This window comes from Hipposideros armiger, unplaced genomic scaffold (assembly GCF_001890085.2).
Source record: "Hipposideros armiger isolate ML-2016 unplaced genomic scaffold, ASM189008v1 scaffold_424, whole genome shotgun sequence".
In the NCBI taxonomy this organism is placed as follows: Eukaryota; Metazoa; Chordata; class Mammalia; order Chiroptera; family Hipposideridae; genus Hipposideros; species Hipposideros armiger.
The window spans coordinates 592654-620215 of NW_017731774.1; the positions used below are offsets into that span (position 1 = coordinate 592654).

The window sequence follows — 27562 nt, forward strand, 5'->3', positions numbered from 1 at the left end:
TATCTGATGTTCTGGAAAAGATGAAACTCCAGGGACAGGAAACAGAGCAATGGCTGCCAGGGTCTAGAGGTGTGAGGGGAGGTTTTCACTGCAGAGAGCCACTGCAAAATTTGGGGGGGGGGGTGATGGAACTGTTCTATATCTTGATTGTGGTGATGGTTACATGACTTTTCAAAACTCATAGAACAGCATGCCAAAAGGACTAAATTTTACTAAATGAAAGTTATAATTTAATTTAAAAAAAAAAAGGTGGCTGAGAAAGCATGTCTACCAGAGGGGGCACTAGAGATAATCATCTCACCAAGTGTGGGGATGTGTGTATCCGCAGGTCACCTTCTAATGATGCCCTGTTGGTTCTCTGACAAGCTAAGTGAGTGGCATAAAAATGTCACCCCCTCCCTGAACCCCAACATACTTTCAATGCAACTTCACAACAGCCTGCACATCAACAGCACTGTGACAGACTTATGGTTCCTTAACTGAAAGCTTAGGATCCTAAGTCTCCCCCGTCTCATCTGATCTCCTATTGGTTCCCTATACGAACACTGCTTTCTAGGCAAAGCGTTCCAAGCCTTACTATGTTAGACACATCTCATCTTTTTGCAACCCTCTTTCCATTATTTATCCCCCTGCTTTCTTGAACATACATGGGCCCACTTCTCTGCCCATCAAAATCTTACTTAAACTCCACATCAAAGCTCAAACTGCCTGCACCTCATGAAATTCCCAAAGTCAGCCAGTCACAGAGCATTTATCATGTTCTTACTGGACCCCTCTTCTCTTCTCCAATGAACACTTATCCTTCCAATTAGATTATAAATTCAATTCAAAGCTGAGCCTTTATCTTATTTTCCTTTATATCCCCCAGGGCCAAATATAATGTCATCCCTAGAGCTAACACTTGGTTAATATTTAATGCCTGAATAAAGGCCAATTCAAAAAAAACAAAAAATCTTAACCAGAGAAGCAGTGTGCTCCAAAGTAAAGCAGGTACAAAAGATTTCACAAGTACAGAAAATGTGCAATTATAAATATATAACCAGGAAATATCACCAGTGACTTTTGCCTTGAACATAACTATTCAAAGTTCACTGGCCATTTCAATCTATTTTGCCATTAGTTTTCCCAAATGCATGTGATCAAAAATTCAGAATAAACACCACTTTGTATTCAAAATGTTCTTTAAAGTGACATTTATTTCTGACTAATAGAACTGGAATAAAAATCTCCCTTATGCATCCACTTGTTGATAATCCAATTCCAATATGAAAGGCGATCAATGTGACAGGGGAATTTAGGGATTTTAAGGGACATATAGAGGAGCAGTTAAAAGCTAGACTGCCTGAATTTTACTGCCAGCTTCGATACTTACTAGCGTGTGATCTTGGGCAAAATATTTGTCCTCTTTGTGCCCCATTTGTTTCTTCGTCTCCAAAATGGAGTCAACAAATAGTACCTGCTCCTTAGGGGTTTTTAAGGGTTAAATACATAAATACGTACGGAGGAGTCCTTAGAACAACACCTGGCATGTTGTAAGTACTCTTAAGAGTAGCTGTTATTAGTAGCATTTCCCATATCATTTTGAATTGATTTTGGGCCAGAATTTGAAACTTAGAAGCAATAATTGGCACCAATCAGAAGTTAGGCTTCACCCAAGATTTCTAACCTACGTTCAGACTAGCTCCTGGTAAAGACCCTCAGATAAATTTTAAAACTTTTCACACCCTTCTCCATCTTCTGCTTGGTTTTTATTAGCAACATAAAGAATGGGTACCAATAAATGGAGAGCAAAGTGTGTTTTAGAGAGTGTGTAAATCAGATCATCAGGCTCTGTACTGTCTATATTATTGTCTAGGGCAGAAAGCTTCAGGCCCGTGCTGCACGGCCTTATCTGCGTAAGTTCTGGCATCCCAGCCAATCTCCCAACAAATGATAGCTGGCAAGTTGGGGGTCAACCCTTCCAGGAAACCAGATGCAGGCTGGGAGTCAGGGGGCAGTATCCTGTTAGCCTCTTGAAATAAAGGTATACAGGAAATGAAAGTGTGTGCTTCCCATTTTTCTTACATCTAGCCAGCCAGATTTGGGGGAAAAAAAAAATCATCTCTCCCGTTCCTGGGATTTCTTATAGGTTTTTTGTTTGTTTGTTTTTGTTTTTGTTTTACCTTCTCATTGATATCCGTAGCCTTCAAAACCACCTCTTCCATTATTAGCCGACAGGCCTCTTCAACAAATTTTTCTCCTGCTTTTGCATCTGTTGTGGGGCCGTTCAGTATGACCCCATCCACGAGAACAGCATTCTTCCTTGTTAAAACCATCTCTTGTTGACCCCCATCTCCTGGAAACGCACAAATAAACTGTGTTTGAGAGATAATCTCATTAGAGCACTCAATAAAACAGGGTAAAAAAAAATGGATCACCACCCAAAATTCAAATGGCATTCTTTCTTTTCATACATTTGCAGAATTGAAGCTGATGGTTTCTTATGGTGCCCAATAGCATGATAGAATTTGGGAAAGAAACGTCTATTTCCCATTCCCACAGCATCTTGCTTAGCACCGGTGAGTGTGGTAGAGCTCAAGAAATATAAATTCAACCCATTTTACTCACTGTTGCAAACACCTTTCAAACAAATGTACAAAAATGTCTTTGTAAACACAAGCCCATGTCTGTTACATGAACACATGTAATATTTTAAGTATTGCCATATATGTATTTCCTTTTAGTAAGTCATCCCTAAAGAGGGAAAAACAATATCGATATGTGATTTCTCTTACCTTTAACTTTTAAGCCTATGTTTAAATGGCCCTCTATATTACACACAGTGCTTTGTCCCTGAGAGCTCCTCCTTAAATCTACTCAGACATTTCCTACTGAAAGGAGGACAAAAAAGTGACCAGCATGATGGTTTGTGTAAACCCATATGTAATGCCTTTAAAGTTTTCAAACTTCCAGTTTAGGCACAGGCAGAAGGATGGAGCAGAACATTTTTTAGGACTGCACAACTGCTGATCAGTGGCTCAAGTTCAAAGTCAGCACAGAAATCTATTATCTGAGAATAAAGGTTACTGCCTACCCCAAATAGCTCTCCACAAAAATAATTTTGGCAACTTAATCCAGATATTCAAACAATACCTGCTCAGGCTTTGATTTGATTGCATTTTCTTTTTTTAATCCATATCTCTCGCTTCCTTAGAATGTTCATGGTCACTGAGTTGTGAAGATTTATGGAAACAATTTTTTAAAGAATTTTTCAGGGCCACTTGTAGCACAGTGTCTTACTTACATTTTGTAACACTACCTTAAATATGCTGATGGTCCAAATGTATTTTAAATATTTTTACACTTACTGGGGGCTATAACAGTATTAACATGTATTATGCTGTTGAGTCCCGTCTTCTTCTCAAAGTTAAATGTTTTGATAAAATTCTGTCGTTTACAAACCCTTTAATTCTATTTCTGGCAAATTCAGGTGGTGTCCACAAAGGCAGATGAAAATGTCACAGGAAGATTCTCCAATCTGGGAAAAATGGAACCTGCAGCAAAGGATCAATCTTTGATCCTCCCACTGAAGGGTAAACCATCCAGAGCGCCAGTGCTGAAAGTCAGTTCCATCCTTCAGTTTCCCTTATCTTTCACGTGAAAGGGTGTGGGACAACCTGGTGAAGCCCTGGGATTGTGCTTTTGGATGGAAGTGCTCTACACCTAAAGGCACTTCCCTGCACCCAAGTTTTAGGTCCTAAAAATAAATGGGAAAGAGGGCAATTATTCAGGGAACCCTGGTTATGTCAGTAGGCAGTGCTATTATTAAGCACACAGAATAAGTTAGGTTTTTTTAAACCTCATTAGTAGGATTTCAGATTTTTATTGCCCAGGGAATAGAAGCCACTCTGTAGCCCTCTCAGATGAGTCTCTCTCTCTCTCTCTCTCTCTCTCTCTCTCTCTCTCTCTCTGTCACACACACACACACACACACACACTAAAAAATGTCAAACACCCACTTGCAACCAGAATAGCAGTGGAATTGGAATTAAAAATCATCTGTCTCCACAGCAATCAATTAAAGAAATGCCCATAATTCATCCAATTATTTAGAACAAAATACTATAAAAATTTGAGTGTAGGTTATGCCTCTTTTCTTAATAGATACATTTTATTTCTTTTCTTGACAGATATGTTTTATTTCTATTGCCAGATGTGATAATGTGCCACTTCCTCCCGTGTATTTGCTCAAATTGGAAAAGACCCTCTGGAGATTGAACGGTAGGTCAGGTCAAGCTGTGACCCGGGGTTGCACACCCAAGGCTTCCAATCTAGCTGCTAGATTCTATGGTGGTTAATAATGAAGTCTTTCAACTGAAGGACTCTTCCATGAAGGGTGTATCCAGAATCTGACTGCTTTTTATCACACTTCCCCTTACAGCCATCAGATGCCTAGTCCAAACCACCATTAAATGCCTCCCTCCTAACCCCCAGCCTCCACTGATACCCTGAATGTCATTTAGTCTATTCTCAACATAATGGCTCCCATTCCTGGGAAAAGATAAGTCAGATCGCAGGATGACTATTCTGCTCAAACCATCCAATGGCTACTTATCTCACTAAACCAAAAGCCCAAGTGCTTATAATGACCTCTAGGGCCCTAAATGAGTCCCTTTCCCCATTATCTCTTGGTTCTCAAGGTTCGTTTCTTATTACTGTCCTCCAAGCTCACCAAGGTGCCACTACTTTGGGCCTCTTCACTCTTCGACTCTTTCCTTACACATCAGCTTCTCAGCGAGGTCTTCCTTGACAACCCTATTTAAAACTGCAACCATCTCTCTCCCCCACCTTCTTTCTCTGCTTTGTTTGTCACGAGAGCAGTGACCACCATGTGACATCCAATAGGCACTTATTCCTTTATGTGTTTAAACATCTGTCTCTCCAATAGAGGTTAAGCTCTATGAGAGCTTGAACTTGTATGGGTCTCACTTTTTGTTTCTGCAGCACCCGGAATGTGCCTGGCTGTTTGTAGGTGTTTGATAAATATTTGTTGGCTATTAAATAAAAGAAGCCAACCAGCCCGTGATAATATCCCCCTCCTCTGAAATGCCACGGCAGGTTGCCAGACCTAAGTGAGCAGGAGGCACCTTAGACTAGGGATGGGGCACACACAGAACACATTTCATGGGCTACAGGAGAGGGACTGAAAGGAGAACCTGAGAAAAAAGGGAAAAGTAGGCAAAACTGAGTTCATGGTCTCTGGATTGTCAAAGGAAACAGCAGGCGAGAGGCACTCCCTTTTCTCTCCTCTCCATTCGTTTTGCTGCTGTCAGTCTCTTCCTGTGGGATCTCCTTCCCTATGCTGCAGTTAGTTATTGACTTCTGAGAGTCAGTCCATCACCAAGTCTCACTCCAGGAGCCACAGTTCCAAATGTGAAAGTCAGTTAACCCCTAAACACTCTGACTTCGGAATTTCCACCAATTCCTCAATTCTGTATCTTCCAACACTCTACATAAACACAACTTCTGTTTCATTCAAAGAAATGTATAGCTCTCCCTTGCTTAACAAACCACAAAGTCAACTTCAAATATTGTTTCAAACATCAGGAGATGCCCTCTTCCTTTGAGTGAATGAATGAATACATATAAAGACTTAAAATAGCGCCTGACACACGGTGGACACTCAATAAGTGTTATTAATATTAGCTAACTCAATAAATATTTGCTAATAGCAGTAGATAGAAATAGAAAATCAATAATTGTATTAAATACCTAAATGCTTAAGAGTAAAGTGACATTTACACAAGACAGAAAGCTGTGACAGTAAGCTATGTCTCTAGAAGGGGAGGTCTCCTTGGAGTTGTCAAATGACCAAGGTAATGAACTCTAGACCAAGTGGCTGGTGAGTGATCCCCTGTGGAAGAGTAGGGAGAGGGGGCCGCAACGGTAGGGGATGGCCTCTGTGGAGAGAGAACTTCCTGCCACAATGTTCAGTACACAAGACAACAGGCAGGCAGTTTAGCCCACACTGGGAGGGAAGTTGCCAGGGCCCCTTACCTTGTCACTTCCCACCTGCCCTGCAATTACTGTGCAGAGGTGTTATTTCTTGCACCAGATCATACACTCCTACAGGGAAAGCATCCATGTCTCATTTTCTGGACATACCAGAAAACAGTTCGGCAGTTGGCATTCATCGGCAGGCACACAACAACTCTCTGAGGATTGGCTGCCTGACTGGATAGTTCTCTTGAGAGTTATCTTATCTAACCCATTCATACAATTAAAACCCCCCTGCACAACTCAGTGGCCTAGACAGCAGGAGAGCTAAGTTCTAGTCTTATTTGATCTCTCCCAAAATCTCTGGTCCTGGCATGATATGACCTTCCCGTGCCTCAGTTTCCTCATCTATAAAACAGGAGACAAGCTGAGTAAACTCCTCGGCTGGCTGCCAGAAAATAGCTGGAAAAACTGAGATTAGGATTCCTAAGTGGCTACCCAAAATGTTTGTTCCAAGCTGGGGCCCAGAATCTCACACTTTAGCAAGCACTTTAACTTCTACTGATAGGATAGAAATGTACCACCATGCAGGTGGATTTAGAAATCACTGTCCTGGGCGACCCTTAAGGTCATGTTAACATGTTCTGAATATAAATAAACACATTCTGGGTTAAGTTTTAGGGTTAAAGCAGCAATTGAGGTATCAGGGAAGGCTTCTGATGTAGAAGGTGTCCTTTCTTTGAATATCTGCAGTAATAAATAATAAGTTTAAAACTTCATCCCTTCTTAAAGTAGCAACTCCACTGACAGACACCTGTCAAGCTTCCCCTCAGTGACTGCAGATGTACATTTTCTGTCATATCTACAGGATTTTACATTAAATGAGTGGAGAAAGCAAGTCTAATTTCTCATCCACAGGACTCTAATCCAAATATATGAAAAACTTCCATCAACTCTCGCCTAAATCCCTTTTGTTTTCCCCAGTTAAAACTGCTCTGATTTCTTCCACGGTTTCTAATGCCCATGGTCACTAGTCTGGATCAGTTTATTTCTATCTTATAAAATGAGGCAGAGCATAAAACTCCAGATGTGGTCTCACCAGCTCTAAACATAGTGACTCTATATTTCCCATTCTGTACTCGCCACAGCCCATCAATAGGGCTTCCATTAGCACCCTGGTTGATTCCAAAGTTTAAGCTTTGAAACCAGGCAGATCTGGCCCAAATTCTAACTGCTGCTGTGACCTTTCCCAAGTTACTTAACCTCCATGTGATCCAGATTTCTTATCTGGCAAATGGGCAAAATAGCCGTACCTATGGCACTGAGTGTTTGGGAGGGTTGAATATGGCAATACGTGCAAGCTGTTGAGAAAAGGGCCAGGAACAGCGTAAGGCGCACAGCAAGTGGTAACTATTAATACTAAAGTGACTCAGTCTATGTGAACTCTCTTTTGGCACCCACATCACACGGTTGGCTCAGGTACAGGTTAGAATTAATAGCCTTAGGTCTTTGTGATAAAGTCTGCCAGGAAGAGCCAAATTTCCCATCCAAGACTCTTATTGTTAAGAGCAAATTAGCGTTAAGAACATAATGTTTGCTTCAAAAAAATAGAAATGAGGATCAAAAGTGTTCCAGGCATCTAGTTAGGAAGCCAAGGAACTCTCCAGAAAACCTGTGCCAAAGACACTGGGGACCCAGGGCGGTCTAAATATAAGAGCATGGAGAGCCAGTAGGCCAGTCCGAGGTACACATGAGAAGCAAAGTGCGAGGAAAGAGGCTTGTCTTCATTAATAAATTAATGAGGACCCAATATATGCCAAGCAACCAGCCTGATGCCTGGGGATACAGAAATAAACAACACAGGGTCTCTGTTTTCAAGTTGCTAAAAGTCTAGAAAGAGAATATTTAGGGCTCCAGGGGGAAGAAAAATAGAGCTGAAAAAAAGTTGAAGAGACATCCCTCTGTTCTGGAGTTTTCTAAGTTAGGTGTCTCCTCTAAGCTCAAAAATTAGCTGTTATCCCCAGACTCAAATATTCTCTGCAACGCTTTTCAATTTCACACACATTTTAAGCCATTGTCTTAGAAACAACACACTGATAAGAGGGTAACTAGGGCAACCTACAATGAAGAAGACTATGGTAAATAAACAAATATTAAGAAATAACAATAATATAAGGCAATGACCGGAGAAGCTCTGAAGGTTTGGGTTATAGCAACAAATACAGGGATTTGGTTTTTGAATATAGCTCTGGGATTTCGTAGAATCATACAGCCTACTTAGAGATAGAATTTCCACAGTGCAGCACACAAATATGAAGTCACAGAAGTAAATGACAAAACTTTGCTTACAACTTTAGTCAGCTAGAGATGGGTACCCAAAGACAAAAACAAATGTTAGTAATAAAATAAATTGTTTCACGTCATTCGTTATGGAGTTAAAGTCTCTCCTTAGCTGAAATCCACAGTGAGTTGATACGTCTTTTATTTATATTTCTTGACATATTTATTGAATACAATGTGTGAGACATTGAGGTAGGCACTATGGGAGACTCAAAGATAAATCAGACACACAGATGGTGATCTCAAAATCCAAAAAGAAAAATTAGAGATGTTTATAAATACCTAGAATCCCATTCAAAAGGTATAAGGTATGATAGTTGAGGTCAGAAAAACACATACACTGAAATTCGTGAGAAGGGCTTCTGAATATGAGAAGCAGAAAGTCCTGTTGGATTAGATGGTGGTCAGGATGGCCCTTCATTCAGCCATTCAGCAAATCTTTATTTAGTGCCTGTATGTTCAGAACACTCTATGAGGCATTGGAGGCTAAGCAATGAACAAAAAGACACAAATTTACATTTATTGGGGTTGAATGGGAAATATAGCTAAAAAAAAGGTAGATAAGTAGTCAAAGTAACTGCAGACTCTAATAAATGCTCTAAAAGAAATTATTTGAATGACTTGATAGAATAAGGACAAGGGGTTATTTTAGTTAGATCTGGTCAGAGGAAAGCATTTCTGAAGAAGAGACGTTTGAACTGAGACGTGAAAGAGAAGAAGCCAGATGTAAAAAGATGTGGAAAGAGAGTAGCTCAGGAAGAAGGAATCAGTAAATTGGTTTCTTAAATAAACAGAAAGAAATCAATGTGACTCAAGGGTGAGAACAAGGAGAAGGGAGGAACAAAGTGACATTTGAAAAGATAGGAAAAAGATCAGGAAAGGTATTTTATTCTAAAAGCAACAGGAAGCCACTCAAAGGCTTTCAACAGAGGGATAACATGATCTGGTTTACATTTATAAAAGATTACTCTGACACCATGTTGAGGATGGACTGTCGGATGGGCAGATGTGGAAACGGTGGCTGCTTGGGAGGCAGCTTTGACTTGGAAGGTAGAAAAGGAGATGTAGCAAAGGGTTGCAACATGGGAGACGTTTTGGTGGTAAAGGCAAGAGGACTTACTGATGAAGCGGATACAGGGGGTCAAGAAAACAAAGGCATCTAAGGTGACTCTCGGGTTTGGGGCCTGAGCCACTGGGGGAATGGTGGAGGCCAGTACTGAAATGAGGACGCTGGAAAAGTGCAAACAGACTAAGGGGCTGGTGGGATGTGAGTGGAGAATCAAGATCTTTGATTGCTTAGTAGAAATTGGTTTTGATGAGGTTAGAAACAAAGGTCATGGCAAGGATAGGCATGATAAGAAAAATAAGCCACATGAACTAGCAGAAAAATGTGTCTGCATCTAGGAAACCTGAAGAACTGCTGTTTGTCCAGGGGGCGGGGTCTGTAAATGGAAAAAGTGCCTGTTGAGAAGGTAGCACGGGGACTGACTGATCTTGCGCGAATGTGAACAGAGAATGTCGATGTTACTTCGTAGTCAATAGGAAGCCATGATGAACTTCTGACTGGGTAAGACGAGTGCTTTCGGAAGATGAAGGGGGTACTGGTGACTGGTGCAGAGCTCAGATGGGAGATCAAGAGGTGGAGCTGAGAAGAGACGATGGCAATGGCCCAGGCCAGGGAGAGGGACACTAGTCAAGATGCTGCTTTACATTTCTTGTAACCTCTCCCCTACAAAAGTTTACAGTAGGGAACGTAAAGCCAGGAATCCCATGTCTTCCTAATGACATGGGCAACCGCCCGTGGATAGGACGGCTTTTCTACTCTCCAGTAAGTCTGTGTTCAAAAAATAATCTCTGGATGAAAAGGTGACAGAATAAGATAGGAAACAAATCATGTTGTGCATCCATGATAGGCTCCTCCTTTGCAAAGCATGGATGAAAATATAACATTTCTGGAAAGTGACATGTTTCCAATCACTGAGGGTTTTATTTTATGGGTTCCTGTTGTGTGAGCATCTGGGATGCCGGCCAAATGATTCAGACTCTGCTCAAACATCAGGGCACCCCCTTTGACCAAAGAGTGGGGTCCACAAACATCATCCATCCTCTGAAAAACAAGCTCCTCAGAAGAAAGTCCATGAAACCACCAAAAAAATAGCTGTCTGCGCCCTGTCAATGGCCGATAAATGAATGGTGCACCACACACCCTATTTATTTATTTTTAATTTCAAAAATATGTTCCTCTCACTGGGTTCCAGGCCAGGAATTGGATAACCTTCTGATGTTTTCAGGAGAGTGGGTTTTCCAGAGATACCTACTTCTATGGCTTGAGTAAACATCACTTGACAAGCTTTGCCTGTGGCTATTGTATGTCTTAGCTTGTCATATTGATAGACAGCTCTTGAAACCACCCCCGGCCACCATCCTACCTTTAAACCCCATGAACTTTCCTGATGGGCACAACTTCAGTCTGCGAGAACTTGAATATAGCCGGGCTCTAGGAGAAAACTGGATTTGGCATCCCCACATTGTAAATGTTAGCCCCAGGCTGGAGGACTTGGCTGTGAATGATGTGCTTTCGTTTGGCTCAGAAAGAGTTACTGCACATAGCTGCAGTGTGTCCCCAGGAGCTGTACTCACTGTGTCTTCCTTCCCCTTCCTTAGCCACGGCCAGCTCCTGTTGGCATTTGCCTCCTCTGTCGTCTTGGCTCCTTGTCCTCTCTGACTCCTCATCTTGCTTCTTGTCTACATATATTTGTAAAACATTCAATTTTCCTTGTTGTTTTATCAGTGACCCCTGTGTTTTCCAGGATTGCAGGCTGAGTGGGCAGAAAGCCTGTTCATCATTTGCTTGTTTGCTTGGGGCTTTTGGGGCCTAACCAGCATCTGAAAGGGCAGTGCTCTTCCCCCAGGACACAGTCCTGGCAGCACTGTCAGTTAATATTATCCTCTGGTGTGGGGATCTCCAAGTCCCAGGTATTCCAGACCTCCTGGCTTCTGCCTCTTCCAAGGCCTAATTATTTAGCTCTCTCTCCCATTCTGTGAGTTCTCTAAGATCCTTCCAAGAGCCTCCCCCTCTTAGGAGGCAAGGGTCATGTTGTGTTCTAGGAAACTAGAGAACCGTAACTGATACCCTGAATAAGTTGGCTTCTTTAACCATTTCAACTAAGGAAACTTAAAACCGACAAAACCGACACCTTGCTAAGCATACTCTCTGGACCCTCGGAGTTCCCCAGGTACTTGTATAGTTTTCCAAAACAGAGGCCATCCAGTTACTATCAGAAAATAAATACAGGTGTTTTTTTTCCTCTCTCTTTTAAAAAAAAATATTCCACTTAAGCACAAGTCTGGATGCTTGAGGTCAATGGGTAGAGTACTGTCTTAGCAAAAAGAGTCTAGAAAAATACCACCAAAAACAAATACAAAGCAAGGCATTTGTGTGACTGTATCTTTTCTAGTAGCTTTTCTAGTGGCGGTATGGCGTAAAGGAAACAAAAGTACAACTGCACTTACAAAACCGTAACAACAGTTAACATTCATTAGATACTTACAATGGATTAGGTACTGACCTAGGCAACTCATATGAATTACTTTATTTAATCCTTATGATAGCCCTAGGATGAAGATATTTTTATTAGCTCCATTTTGCAGATAGGGAAATTAAAGCCAGGGAGATGAGAATTGCCGAAATCACACACCTAGGAAGTGGTAGAGTCAGAATTCAAAGTCAGGCAGGCTGAGTTCAGACATTTATGCTGATTATGACTACATTTTATCTTTTTCACATAAAATTAAACAAGAAGATATTGCTTCTGGTGTCTCATCAACCACACTAAACTATTGGAACACATATTTTGTACTCCTAAAGCAATAAGCGATTATCTTGGAATTATATATTAAATTGCAATGTGCTACAATTTAATATATAGTTTTAAAACCAATTTGCTCAAGTGTTGACTTCAGGATTTTAAATGTATTCCACTTAACCAGCAATTTAAATGAAAATTTAAATAAATGCTCTAAATGGTTGTCTCATTTGCATGATCTGTTGATTATCTCTGCAGTGAGGCTCATGGGTGCCCAGGGTTCTGCCTCCTAGTCTAGGCCTGGGCAGATCATCATCTAGGTGAGCGAGGGCAGTTACTCTTCGCTCTTTAGCACCTCAACACACGGGCTGTGACATTCGCATGTGGCCACGCTCAAATGCAGAAAGCTGCACTTACAAAAACTTTCATGGAGTTTATTAAATGGGATTGCAAAGAATACACTGAGAAGCTGTTTGGAATAGCAGTAGAGCAGTGAGACTTCTCCAAGAAGCATCTCAAAGTAAAAAATGGTCTAATCTTCCTTCTAAGGAGGGAGGGCTCTGTTACTTGCTGGGCAAATGCACTGCTGAACGGGACATGCAAATTTGGGGTCAGAAATGAATTGCTCAGTGATGTAGATGGTCTGTTTCATCCTTTATCAAAGAGATTACATGGTCTTCCTCACAAGGTGACAGCAGATTCAAAGACCGTGAAGGCAAAACTGCAAAGTCTCTTGAGCCTCGCATTGGATGTCACACATTACTTCTGCCATACTCTGTTGATCAAAGCAAGGCACAAGGACAACTGGATTCAACAATACAGAAAAACAGCTCACCTCTTGATGACAGAAGGCAATGTCACATTGCAAAGTGGCGTGAATACTAGAAGGAAGAAATGTGAAGCCACTTTTACAATCTACCAGAGTCTACTGATGCATATTCCTCCCATCCACACAATATGCTCATTCCTATCCCAGGACCTCCCAAAATGTTATCCTGTTATAGAAGCATACTTGAAGTCCAGGATCTCATGCTTTGTACCAGGCCACACTTGGGTAACCATACGTGCCTGCATTCCCTGATTCCCCTACAAGCTCCGACTTGCTCATTCTTGCCAGTGCATCAGAAGGGCTGGGGGGTGACTTTTCTCTGATTTCCAGTTCCCCCTTATGGACTGTTTCTTCCTCAGCTCTTCCCACAATGGTGTAACAGGTTTAATTCCTATAATAAATCCCTTACTCCATAGTGTTCCTTATATAAAATATGTTAGAGTGTTTAATCTTTACCACAGTTCTACAGGTCATATGCATCCCCATTTTACAGATGAGGACACTGAAACTCAGAGAAGTTAGGTAATTTTCTCACAGCTACAGTTCAAAGGGTACAGAGCTTACATCTGAACTCAGGCCTATCTGATTACTGGTCCTGTGCATGTAAATCCTATTCTCCATCTTCTGGGAGATAAAGGACTGGAGGGCAGTGGTGTGCTGGTAAACTAGTTTCTGAAGAAAAAAGACCCTAATAGCATTTGCTTATATCCATGGTATAAAGACTCCCATCAGGCTAATTTCAAAGCGCCAATAGTTTAAAAATTGGCTTACAACATTTTTGAATATTTAACAATCTGATGAGCTGGTATGAGGTGGCTTCAGTGTACCACAGGATAGGGAGCTTGGAAAACAAAAGTTCCTCAATGAGGAAAGGTACTAATAGTTAACAAAAATGGGGTATGGTAGTTCTTCGGGTATCTCACCCATGTGCAAGCTATCTGATTTCTAAGTGTAAGCACCTTCATCTCTGCCTCTGGCTCTTCTATTTTGACCAAATCTGCTCTGCCTCCTTACATGACACACCCGAAGCTCTGAAAAACTCATACCTATACCTCAGCCTCCCTCAAACAATACCTGATAGAAATTAACGTAGAAACATTCAGCACTCTTGTCTTTTATATGGGATAACTCTGAGTGAGGTGTGTATTCTTCACTAACACGCTGAATTACCCAACATAATTAAACTTTAGTTACCCACAGTGATACCTTGCTTTATAACACATTCTCTATTGGTCTCCTTGGGACAACCTTCCAAAGTTAATACTTATACTTGAATCCTTGACTCAGGGCCTGCTTCTGGAAAACCCAAATTGAAACAAATGGCTACCGTTTTTTGAGTGCCTGTAAACCAGACCGACATTGTACTAGGCACTTACGCTAACTTGCTTTTGCACAAATCATGATAAAACCTTATGACACAAGAATCATACCCGATTCTACAAATATGAAAATGGAGAGCAGAGAAGTTAATGAGTTTGATGGAGCTCATATAGCTGATATAGTAAATAGCAGAGCTGATATTCAAACTATAATTGATGCAACGTCTCTTCTCTTTCCACTAAACCATGCAGCCCTTTCACCAGGGAGATTGGACTAACACACGTGAAACAATAAAAGAACAATTAACTGCTAAGCTGACGTATTGAATAGTTCTGGACAAAACTGTCATCATATGTATGTTCCTCAATTACTTTCTAAAATTCTCTTTTGTTGTGCCATCAACTTGAAAAATAAGGCCACAGATGAATATTAGGAAATTGAATTTTTCATAGATTTTCTTTCTCTTCTATCACTGCTTCATACAAATCAGGTAGAGAAATAAAACTGAGCTGATGGCATACAGAATATACCATGATGAAAATACGTATGAAGGAAATATGTTCCTTGAATGTCTTTTCTGGCCCACATAGCATCTGAAAGAACAGATAAGATGTGTCATAAAATACCAGCTAAGTATCTATTGATTTTGTAAGTCGATACAAAGTATTAGGAGATCAAACAACACAGCATCCAGAGTGCTGAATTGGGAATAGACTTTATCAGCTAAGAAATTCAAACAAAGGGAAGACTTAGCAATATATTTAATTGGAATGTGGAAATTTAAGATTTGTCAATGCTGCAGCTAAGTCACCAAAACAGATTTTAATATTTAATGATGGCTTGCTGACATCAAATAATTTAGATAGTTGCTCGGCAGTATTTCCCATTGAGAAGCTCCTGAATGCTGAAATTTTTAAGCACTGCACCAAACCATCTCAGATGCTGGTGGAAACAAATATAAAATACAACTTTGATTTAATCAGTATTTTGCAGAGTTGGTTTCTTACTTTAATTATCTGCTCTGACTATATATACAGAAAGAACTCTCGGGGATTTGGGGTGGGAGAGTTCTAGCCAGACTCTCATCCTACATCCTTCTGTGGCTGCAAGTAGTATTTAACCTCTCTGGTTAAATGATGTTCTCAGTTAAACGATGCCCTATAAGATGACTTGCCACTCTGTCAATGATTCCACGGCTAAAGCCCATTTTTCAATTAAATTCTTATTCATGTAATTAATATAAATCATATTTCAGCATTTCTAAAAGTGGTCCTCATCAATGCTCTGCAGAGCCGTGAATCCCCACAATGCTTCAGGGCCTCCATGGTGGTGGCTCAGGGCAGGAAATGGTGGAGAAGATGAGCAAGTGGTTATTGGGCCCATGGAGCCCACTTTAGGCACAGCAAAGCTGTTTCCTCCCATAAGCCTCTCTGTACTATTCCCAGGATGAACGAAGGAAAACTTCAGCTTCTGATCACCATATAACTGACTGCTTTCCCCCCACTGCTTTCCCCTCTTTAAAAAATGGAGAGCTTATCTACTCAGCCTCACTTCCCGTGGGACACTTCATCAGCAGTCCTGAGACCCAGCTTTGCCCTTATTTATCTTTGGCACCTACACTTCCTATAGATGGTGCCAGTGTCAATGGCAGTGGCCGAAGCAGCCAGTTCCATTTGTTTCAAGGCTATTTGTGGCATCATTACCTCTGTGACACTTGGATATACCGAGAAAATACAGTACCTTTATTTTGGTCCCTAATTAATCTTGTCTTCCCCATGAGTCCCCATTGCCGGAAAAAGGTAACAAAATTGACTTTATTTAGTCCAACCTACTTAAAAATGTAATAAACAGTTTCTTTGGGCAATGCCCAGTTTTACTAGGCAAAAATGCTTGATCTCTCGGATTTCCACTCCCCCCCCACCCCCCTCCACAAATACTCTCAGTGATGGCTTCTAGGTACTCAGGGGCAAAAGCATATGTTACTTAACTTTAACCCTCTGTCGGGCGCAACTGATCTCACAGATTGTTTTGAATTTCTGTTGATTTTTATACTGACTTTATGTAATAAACATACATTGTTTTTACTTTGTGACAAATTAAAAAAAATTCACTCTGAATAAATAATAAGCAGGCTTACATGTTATTTTCATTCATTTTCAATTTAAATACCATAAATAAATGTCATACACGCATCTAGTAGATGCATTGCACTCGAACGCGTAATTTTTGCATTGCGCCCGATGGAGGGTTAAGACGGAGGAAGAATGGTAGGGTCCTTAAATCAGTGTCCTTGAAGAGCTCAAGTTTGCCCCTCCCTCACCATCCTGCTCCAGTGAGACATCACCTTGGCTTGGAAGCGGTTCCAAGGTGACCTCCTTAAAGAGAAGTTACCTGGTAGAGATCTCTGTTGCTGCTTCCAGCGTTTCCATAAAACTAGCATATAAATAACATGCTGCCCTTCCTGCGCCTGGACTCTGATCCCGACTAATGAGAAATCAACCGAGACCATGTCTTTCAACACTTGCTTCTCTCGTTTCAATCTTTTTCTCTCCACATTATCACCTCATGTCCTAAGTGGAGACTTTTCATTAACTTGTCCTACATGAAAATTGTTCCTTTTTGTTGATGCTCATTTCATGGATAATCTCAAATGGCACACAAAGGTATCTTCTCAGTGATATGGACAAAAACTTATGATTTTGTCTTCTAGGCCTAGTAGATTGTGTTAAAGCAGAAAGAATTTAGAAAGCCCTGTCTCAAACGTAATAGCCTGGGCTTGTAAAACTACCGTTTTGCTGTGAAGCTCTTATTTTGATCACTGGAATCTAAACAGGAATCATCTTTCTCTTTGCATTCTATCTGCAAAGATCATAATCTCTCTCAGGCATACAGCTCCTGGCACAGAAGAGCAGGTACTCAGAAAGAGCAGCAAAGAACAGTAATATTTTTTGAAACGTAATGTACATGGAACGGCTCTAAAACTGGATTGTGGTGAGGAACGCACAATCCTGTAAATTTACAAAAATTGAATTGCACATTCAAGCAGGTGAATTTTATATGTAAATCATACTTCACTAAAGCTCTTAAAAAGTCATGTGCAGTGTAAAAAAAAAGTGAAGTATAGTTGCTCAGCTTCCTGTAAGCTGTACTATGGGCTTCTTAGTGGCGCTGCTGATGGAAGCAGTTGAAACAGAACAAGAAGAGGACGTGCAGGCCTTGTTCTCACTATAAAGGTTAGAGATCAGTCACATCCTCAGGGCAGTTCGATGAGGAGAAAGCTGTCATTTTCCTTTAAACTGGGTCTTATCTGCCAACTCTGTTTACATGTGCATCTCTTGAGCAATAAAATGTTATTGGTGTCTTCAAATCATGAACATGAACTGTGATTAATCATGTATATGTTTACATAAAAATAGAGTTTCATTCACATAAACTATATATATGTAGAAGCTTGCTGTCGGGCCACATAAAATATCCAGCACATACAGAAGAATACAGATGAATGCAACATAGATAACTAAATAGAACCATGTCAATAGAAGAGATACTAATAAACTCTTCTTATATAGACCTTTTCACACCTCATTCAGAGGCAATCTAACTTACATCATGCACAATTCCAATTTTTGTGAGATAAAAGCCCAAGAAGATGAGACAATAACCGAGTTTGTTAAAAGCAATAAATTGGAGGAAGTGTGACAAATGGTGATTAAAGATGTTATTAGGATTTATGAGAACAAACAAAACATTGCTGGCACTCGTGGGAGATTGTGATGAGGGAAACAGCGACAGCACAAAAGGAGGTGCAAGGATTCAAGAACAGCAATCTGACACCATTCAATGAAGACACAAACCAACAGCTGGGCCCATGGCATCTCTTGAGAAATGTTACAATGTTATCCAGTACTCACAATGGCAATGCCAAGATACATAAAAGAGAGTAAATTTGTTCAGGGAGGCAAGTAAGTTTTTTTATTATTTTATAAATTTTCCCATCCTTAAAAGTCTTGTTTGCTTATTTGTTCATTAGTTTTTAGGTTTTCTTTTTTATTGTGGCAAAAAACCAGAAATTTACCATATTAACCATGTTTAAGTGTATAGCTAACTATTACGTATATCCACAATGTTGTGAAGCAGATGTCCAGAATCTTTTCATCTTGCAAAACTGAAACTCTGTACCCGTTAAATATTTCCCCTCCTTCCCCTATATGCCCCAGCTCCTGGTAACCACCATTCTACCTTCTATTTCTATAAATTTGACTACTCTAGGTACCTCATATGAGTAGAATCATACAATATTTGTCTTTTTGTTGCTGACTTATTTCACTAGCATAATGTCCTCAAGGTACATCTATGTGGTAGCATCTGATGGGGTTTCTACACTTTTTAAGGCTGAATAATATTGCATTGTGTGTATATACCACATTTTGTTTATCCATTCATCCACTGATGGACATGTGGGTTGCCTCCACCTCTTGACTATCATGAATAGTGCTGCTATGAACATGAGACCCTGTTTTCAATTCTTTTGGATATTTATCCAGAAGTGGGATTACTGGGCTATATGGTAACTTTATTATCTACTTATTTTTTTGAGGAAACTCAATACTTTTTTCATAGCAGTTGCATCATTTCAGAATCCCACCAACAGTGTAAAAGTGTTCCGATTTCTCTACATCATCCTCAATACTTGGTATCTTCTGAGGTTCTTTTTGTTTGTTTTGTTTTGTTTTATATCATAGCCATCCTAGTGGGTATAAGGTGATATCTCATTGCGGTTCTGATTTGTATTTCTCTTATGATTAGTGATGTTGAGCATATTTTCATATAGTTGTTGGCCATTTATATATCATCTTTGAAGAAATGCCTGTTCAAGCTTTTTTGCACATTTTTAATTTAGTTGTTTGATTTTTTTGTAGTTGAGTTATAGATGTTCTTAATATATTCTGGATATTACCTCCTTATCAGATATATGATTTGTAAATATTTTCTCCCATTTCATAAGTTGCCTTTTCACTCTGTTGGTTGTGCCCTTTGATGCACTAAAGTTTTTTTTAAGTTTAATATATTCTCATTTGTCTATTTCTGCTTTTGTTGCCTGTACTTTTTGTGTTATAGCCAAGAAACCACTGCCAAATAAAAAAACATAATATTATGTTTTCTTCTAGGAATTTTATAGTTTGGGATCATGTTTAGATCTTTAAATCATTTTGAGTTAATTTTTGTATATTGTGTAAAATAAGGGTTGAACTTCATTCGTTTGCATGTGACTATCCAGTTTTCTCAACAACATTTGTTAAAGAGATTATAATTTTCCCATTGAGTAGCCTTGTCACCCTTGTTGGAGATCATTTGGCCACATACATGTGGATTTATCTCTTGGATCTCTATCCTATTCCATTGGTCTATTTGTCTGTCTTTATGTCAGTACCATACTGTTTTGATTAATGTAGCTTTGTAGTATGTTTTGAAATAAGAAAATATGAGTCCTCCAGCTTTGTTCTTTTTCAAAATTGTTTTGGCTATTTGGGGGTCTCTTGAGATTCCATATGAATTTTAGCATAAATTTTTCTATCTCTGTAGAAAATGCTCTTGGAATTTTGATAGGGATTGTTTTGAATCTGTAGCTCACCATGGGTAGTATAGATGTATTAATATAGTTTTTCAATCCATGAACATGGGATGTCTTTCCATTTATCTGTGTCTTTTTAAAATTTCTTTCAGTAATATTTGTAGTGTTCAGTGTACAAGTCTCTCATCTTCTTCATTAAGTTTATGTGTAAGTGTTCTTTTTATGCTATTATAAATCCTAAAACTTTCTTAATACAAATTTTAAGTGTTCAGCTTTTGAAAAGATTAGCAGTGAAACAGTCATCTGTGGAATAGACATCTAGTATCCCTTCAACTCTAACACTCTATTTGCTCAGTCAACTCCAAATACTTCCATATTTTAGTCTACAAAATTTTGCCATTCCACCTCCAATAAGGAACAGGAAGAGAACAGCAAAGATGTATTCCATGGTATTCTTTTGAATCTGAGGACCAACACTTGTTGGGACCCATTGTCAACTTGAAGGGCCCCAGCCACAAAAATCACAGACAAAACAACTTTACAAGTAAAGTATTTAAGCCACATCTTGGTACTTGAAAAAAAGCTCAGCTAGGGCAAGGGAATGCCTGCTCTGTGATAACTCCTTTGCATGAATATTTTGTGATACATTTTTCATAAAATGAGTATCAGCTGAAAAACCACATTGGAAGGTGTCTGTGATTCATCCTATGTGCAAGTCTGCAGTGCCTGTTGAAGGATGGTGCTTAAAACAGTGATGGTAACAGAATCAGGACCAACCTTAGTTGCCTAAATCCACCAGAGATAGGCTGTGTGCCTGCACAGACTGAGAGAGATACTGAGCTCAACCATCATAATTTAATCATAGCAGAAATAAAAAATCCATCTACCTCCCATGCTATATTTTTCCATTGTATTCTCTATTTGTGCTGTTTGAATTTTCAGTAGGAAGAATCTTAAAACTCACTGTCTCCTGTTCAATTACTCTATTAGGACTGATAGAAGTCTATAGTCTCATTTTCTTTAATTACAATGCACGTGTTATTTGGTTTGGAGAATTAACTTAAATTAACTCTTATTTTAAAACATATTCCCCATAGAATTTCATGCATGTTTACCCATATAATTCAATGTGATAAATGTTTATTGAGGAAAGAAGGTAGGAAGGACTTATTTTCAATGTGCCAGGTACTTCACATATGATCTCATAAAACCCATGAGGTAAGCAGCAGTGTTATCTCTTATCACCTCCATTGTACTGGGGAATGAACCCATGCTCACAAAAGGGCTTCAAGGCTTTTAGTCAGAAACTGAGCTTTGGTCTATAAGGAGCAAAGCTCAACCCTTTTTCTTTCTCCTCACTGCTCTAACAGCAGCCTACTGTGTGTCCAACAGCAACCTGATCAAGTACAAGTTGGTCAAAATGGCCGTTTGTTAAAAAAATAAATATTTCTAGTCATTGGAGTGCCAAGAATTGGTAATTCTGATGCACTCCTGGGCAAATTTTCAACTCTATATTATGCTTTAAGGTATCATTGATTCTTTCCTATTAATAGAATTATAGCATTCTCCCCATTTTATTTTTGCTTATACATTTTTAATAACTTTTTCCCTCTATCTTGTTTGTGATAAAAAATGTTGAAATAATCCAGCAATAGTGGGTTAATAAGAGCACATTTAGATTCCAATGTACGGGTTTGCTTGAATAATGGAAATAGCATTCATGCCTACATAAGATGATAAAAACCAATCCAGATAAATACAGCTGGAAACCCCAGCCTAAAATGAACGAGAAAAACATTTAAGCCAAACCAAAGCCCATCCCCAGCCCTCTCCTCCACCAAATTAATTTTCTTCTTCTTTTTCTATCAGAGCAATGCAGACTCACTACAGAAAATACAAACAGGAAGAAGAAGCTAAGGAAAAATCCATTACCTACCCAATCACACACAACTACTTTTAATCCCCAAGTGTATATACTTTCAGTTCCAGTTCATATGTATAAATGAATTATTATTTTTCAACAAAAAGCATTCGTACTGTACAAACAATTCTGCAATCTACTATAATTTAAGTAACCTAGAATTCATATTTTTCAAAATAAACCATATTTCTAAACATTAAATGTACTTCGACATTTTACTATTACTAATGGTAGAGAGAAGAAATAATTGTCTGAAAATTAATTAAGAGATCAAAACTAAAATACAACAAAATATAAAAAATTCTGAAACTAGATCTAAAAAGACTTAAAATATTAAAAACTTGCAACATTGCCCTATAATGCTCTCGAATTACCAATATTTAAACTAATTGGTAAGTGCGAGCATCAATTTTCAACCAATTCATTAGAATGCTTAATGAAGTTAATGCAGAAATTAAGGCGCTGAATATAAGAAGCTCAATAAAATGCTTTACTGCCTAATAATGAAAAGCCTAATAGATAAAATGATTTCATGGTTGTTTCTAGAATTTAAGGATTAGGCTAAGAAATGTGGTTTAGACCAGAGGACTGAGAAGGAGGAATGGTTAGGATGCTATAAACTGAAGTTCAAGAGAAGGTAATCCTCAAAAAGATGTTCAACCATGAGCACGAAAGCAGCAAAATTCACTTTGTGGAGAATTATATTAAGCTAAACGGCCCAGATTCTTCATCAGATAAATTATAAGAATAGAAAGAAAAAAAAAGACAAGAGGGTAAATCTATAAATTAAAATACATATCACAATTTTTCAAATGGGTAAGATTAAATTGTTATGTCTAGGAATGCATACTTGGATGGTTAAACTATAAAAAGTGCAAGAAAGTAATTACTATCAAAATCGGGGGTACGGTTTCTTATAGGGGAAGGGAGGGGCTATAACTTGAATGAGCACACAGGACATGTGCCCCTAGGATGATGGAAAAATTGTATTTCTGCATTTGGGTGGTGGTTCCAAGCATAGAAAATGAGAGCTAGGGGTTCTGCATAATCAATCCCTCATTATCCAAAAATAAGGTGAGTGAACACAAAACAGAACCAACCAATCAGCACAGAGTTTCAGTCTCTAGAATAATCAGTAGGAAGTAAGGAGAAAATGACTGCGCCCAAATCCATGAGTTCCAGGCGCCAATTTAATGGGGGAAGGATTCTATTTTTGAGGTATTTTCTTTCAGGTATTTCCCCCTTTCCATATGCATTCTACCACAGTGGGATGGCATGGGGGTGCCATCCTCACATCAAGAGATGAGGACTTCTAGAGAAGGATAGCAGGTCTGGATAATGGGGAGGTGACGGAGTCTCAGGGACACTCCACGCGGTTGAGTGCTTGTGAGAGAAAATCTCAAAGATGAGGTAGAAATTTCCTTCAAGACTGATCAGGGTTTTCCCCCATGGAGGAGAAAGGTAATGTGCTGGCAGATCCTGGAAAAAGAGGCCAGGGATCCCACTTCTCTGTTAGAAAACTGAAGGAGCAATGAGAAATGAGAAAATAAAGCGTGATCATGATGCTCCCTGGGACGACGTGGAAGCATTATCATTTCTGTCGAGTAGATAAATATGTAAGCTTAAAGGTTACTCATTCACACATCTATTCCTGAAGAATGGTGATCTCAAGAAAAAAGGAGCTAATTCTGCAGAAAAAGAAAGGATGTTCAACAGTAGCCCCTTGAAAGCACCTCAAGTACAAAACGATTAGAGAACACTCACAAAGTAGGTATTCCAATGATCTCATTAACCTCTACATCCAATTTTCAGAATATAGTAAGTTTATTTATGGGGCTCCTACACCCTGCCAGACGGTGTATTACTATGCTGTATATTGTTCCTAATCCTCACAGTAATCCTAAACAGTGGATGTTTTTATCCCGACTTTACAGAAGGAGAAACTGAGGCTCACAGAGGATAATTATATGTCCGGAGATACACAGTCGGAGCAGGCATAGGCCAGAGTATTTCCTATGCATTCTTCTCCTTCCTCTGTCCCCACAGTTGCCCACAAGAACAGCTATGGGCCATTGTGTGTCTGCCTGATCCTAGGGCACTGCCTTCTGAAAGGGACCCATCTCCCTTGGCCTTAGAGAAATGCGACCACTGCTACCTGCTCCTAGAGAAGGGCTGTTAGAGTGTCCGACAGGACAGGACACGCTGCCTTTTTCCCTCAGAAAGGCCAGGCTGCCTTTCATTCCTAGCAACTCGAGGGTTCCTGCCCAGGGCAGAGCACAGGTTCCTACCCTGAGAGAAGGACAGTGTGAGCCTGAGGCCTGCCATTACCACGGACCTTTAAATACTGACAGTCTTTCCTCCCATCTTTCCCACCCAAAAGGAAAAGGAAAGAATGCTGCTTAGAGCCACATTTCAGGGTCCTCTCCAGCGTCCTTCCTGTGGTCCCTGCAAAGGCAGGCAAAGGGTACTGCTCCGGGTCCCTGTGGACATTCACCATTATGGCTCAGCAGGAGACAGCATGGGCCAGGAGTTAGACGCGAGAGCTGGGGGTTCTGGAGTTAGAGCACCTGGGTCCAATGCTCAGTGCTAAGTCACTCCCTCAGAGCCTCAGTTTTCTTAAAAACAAAAACAAAAACAAAGTCCACACTAATAGTTCCCTTCCCATTGACTTGCTAGTGATTACTGATTAGGGAGGGTCAGATAAGAGTGCTTGTAGGTCAGCATAACAGATAGTAAGTGTTCAATAAACGTTAGCAATTCTATCCTAAATGAGGGAAGATCCATGGATGATGAATTCTGCCTGCAGTGGGCTTCATTTCAATGACGACTAAAATGAGTAAATAAAAAGTGAAACGGTTAGAGAGAGAAAGAAAACGGTAAGGTCAAAAAGGAGCAAAAAAATTACGCAGACATTTTTGTTCCTGAATGTCATAGTTTAGTTTTAATTTTATTACAATATATACCAGACTGATGACAGTATATAAAAGTCAGCTTTTCAACAGAAAAGAATTCTGCCTTCCTCCATTAAAACGTGAAATTTGCTTCCATTTTAATAGTGTTTCAACAAGGATCCAAGCTGAATAAAATAACAATGGCTTTGCAGGGTAAATTATGTGGAAGTTTTGTGTTATTATTTCAAGCCATAGGGGAAAACATTATTAGAGGCCAAAGAATTCTTCAGTTTAGTGGAATTAAACTTCCACTAAACTTCTCTTGGATGTACTATTGTAAGATCATAAACTATATTGAAGCATGAAGAATAGAATAAGCACTCGTTATCTGCAGCAGGGTTCCCTATGATGTTATTACATAATGTATAGTGAGCAACAGATATCCTGCAACAGAGTTTAACACAGGCATACCATTTAACACATTCATCAGTGTCACCTTGCATGATCTTGTCATCCATACTTCGAAATTTACGAAGTCTGACAGATATATATCCTATACTCTTTAAAGATTTCATAGCAGACATTTGGCACATTTAGATGTTATTAAACATGCTACTGCCTTATCACCTGCTCAAGGGTAACAGCAGCCTAAGCCTTCACCAGTATCCTCTGGAATTCACTTTGAAGGTTAAATTCCGCACTTCACTATTCACATGTAGCAACTATTGAAGCCTTCACAAGCTACAGACACGCCTGGTTATAAGAACGCATGCTTCATTTGGAAGGACAGGTACTTTTTTTTTTTTAAGTTTGTATCAGAGTTCTAAAGGGTATGTGACTGTAAAAGAGAAATTAAGAATAGAAACAAAGCAAACAAACAAAACAGGGCAGGGCTAAGGTAGTTAAATACTATTATCCTGCCCATTATTGCCTCAAATAAAGAAGCCTGACATATTATTAGGAGCTTTTCAAAGCAACCAGTGTATACTTCTCGATCAGTTCTCAAAGAGCCAGATGTCGAAAATTACAGCATGTGCTGACCCTAGGAACACAGAAGTAATAGTTTCACAATAAGCTCCAGTAGTTTAAAAGTGCCAGTTGTTTACGCCGTAGAATGAAAACAACATCAATGCAATTTTTTAGAAAAAATCATTTTGAAAAGGATCCAGGGCAATTATAGTGGAAGCATTCCCTGGGATGACAAAAGGAATGAAAGAACTGTTTCTTGCAGCACAAGAGGTCTTGCCTTACCAACTCCCGTGCAAATTCCCGGCCCTGGAAATGACTGATCCGCAGGGAAGCTGAGCCAGTGCACCTGACGCACCTGTTGCGCCCAAGCCCCCAGAGAGTTTCAACTGAACACGGCTTCATTAAGGCGTGCTCAGCACGGTCGGAAAGGGTTATTGATGCCAAGAGGCCTTATTCCTGGAGGAGCACTTCTCCTAAAAGATCAACAACTGACTAGTAAGAATGCTTGAATAGCTATAATAATCACCTTCCAAAGCAGCAGTCCTTAACCAGGGAGTCCAGCTCGAAATTTTCAGCAAACATCCAAAGGTGTATGTAGCGGGGAATTTGGATGGGAAAGGGGTTCAGAGTATTTCATCACACATTCAAAGCTATCTGAGACCCTTCCCTCACGCAAAAGCTGGTGACCGTGGTCTTACAGCAAGATGAAATGACACCTGAATTATAAAGTCAGTTTGGGGAATGCTGCTGCCCCTATGCCTTCTTTAAGCAGCTAACGTCCCGGTCCCCAACCCGAAGTACATGGGGGCATCACTCACTCTGTAAGATCAAGGTAGCCTTTTTTAAGGCCAATTTGTAGAGGAGTGGTTGGAGGTGGGAAGGAGGGGGGTGATGCTGCGCATGTCCCACAGCAGAAGCAAAATCATCTTTGTTTCAGGGAAGGTACTTCCAATGTGGGAACCCCCGCAGCAGCGCACCAAACAGTTGAAACCCTGCATGCACCAAGCAGTATTTTATTTAACAAACCTGCATTTGCCCATTATGTTCCCATTGAGGTTCTCAGCTCTTTATATAAGTTAACTTATTTATTTCTAAAATTAACCCTAAACGATGCAGAAAGGGGTGCAAAAAGCCATGAAGAGGGGCACTTCCTACCCACCCCGGCCGCCTTTCAGGGAAATAAGCCTCCTCATCCCCCAGGCCAACCAGCACCGGGGAGATTAAACCCCGCGTGGGGGCAGTTAAAGGTTAAAAGCGCAGCCGCGCCTCGCCAGGCAAGTCGTTACCGTCCACCGGGTACTCGCGGTCCGGGTCGCTGTTCATCTCTGCTCCCAAACTCCGGGCTGCCCCTGTGCTCCGCTCCTGCAGTCTAGGCGGCAGCTGCTGTTGCTGGGGCAGCGCCACCCCTCTGGGGACCCACCAGCAGGTGCGCCCGGCAGCCGCTGAGTACGCGCCACTGGAAAGGGAGGGACCTCATTCTGCCATCTGAGGCTCGAGTGCCAACCTCCTGAAGACCTATTAATACTTGGCATGCGACTGGCTGCATGCCACAGACCTGACCCAGGACCAGGGTCCCCCTGCCGTCGATGGGAAGGTGTGGGGACAGTGTGTAAGACCATGGGTAATTTACCTGGATAGGAATAGTCAGGGGGTGCACCAGCAGCTCTTCTAGGGTAGAGACTGGGCAAGGCAGGTGAGTGAGCCTTGGGCCCTGATTTTCCCAGTGTCCAGCTTTCTGGAGTAACCACCTCGCAGTGTCAGATGGAGCCTGAGAAGCCCTAAGCTAAATATGATGCCTGCTGCAGGCCACCAACTCAGGGCACCTATTGAAGGGCATCTGAGGTGAAAGGGATCCTACCCATTCATTCAGTCCTGCCTTGACATTTAAGAGTTCTACAAGCAAATTCCTTTTCCGGATCAGATTTCAGACTTTTGCCT

At 40.3% G+C, this 27562-nt stretch overlaps 1 protein-coding gene across 1 annotated transcript in view; it reads right to left on the reverse strand.

Moving 5' to 3' along the window:
• Positions 1-26989, reverse strand: part of GADL1 (GAD like acidic amino acid decarboxylase 1) — a 159491-nt gene extending 132502 nt beyond the window's left edge. The window contains exons 1-2 of the mRNA XM_019664511.1: positions 26911-26989; positions 2163-2335 (exon numbers count right to left, since the gene is read on the reverse strand). Coding sequence (XP_019520056.1) covers positions 2163-2335; positions 26911-26947 — 210 coding nt within the window. The 5' untranslated portion in view covers positions 26948-26989. The remainder of the gene's footprint in view (positions 1-2162; positions 2336-26910) is intronic.
• Positions 26990-27562: the final 573 nt, after the last annotated feature.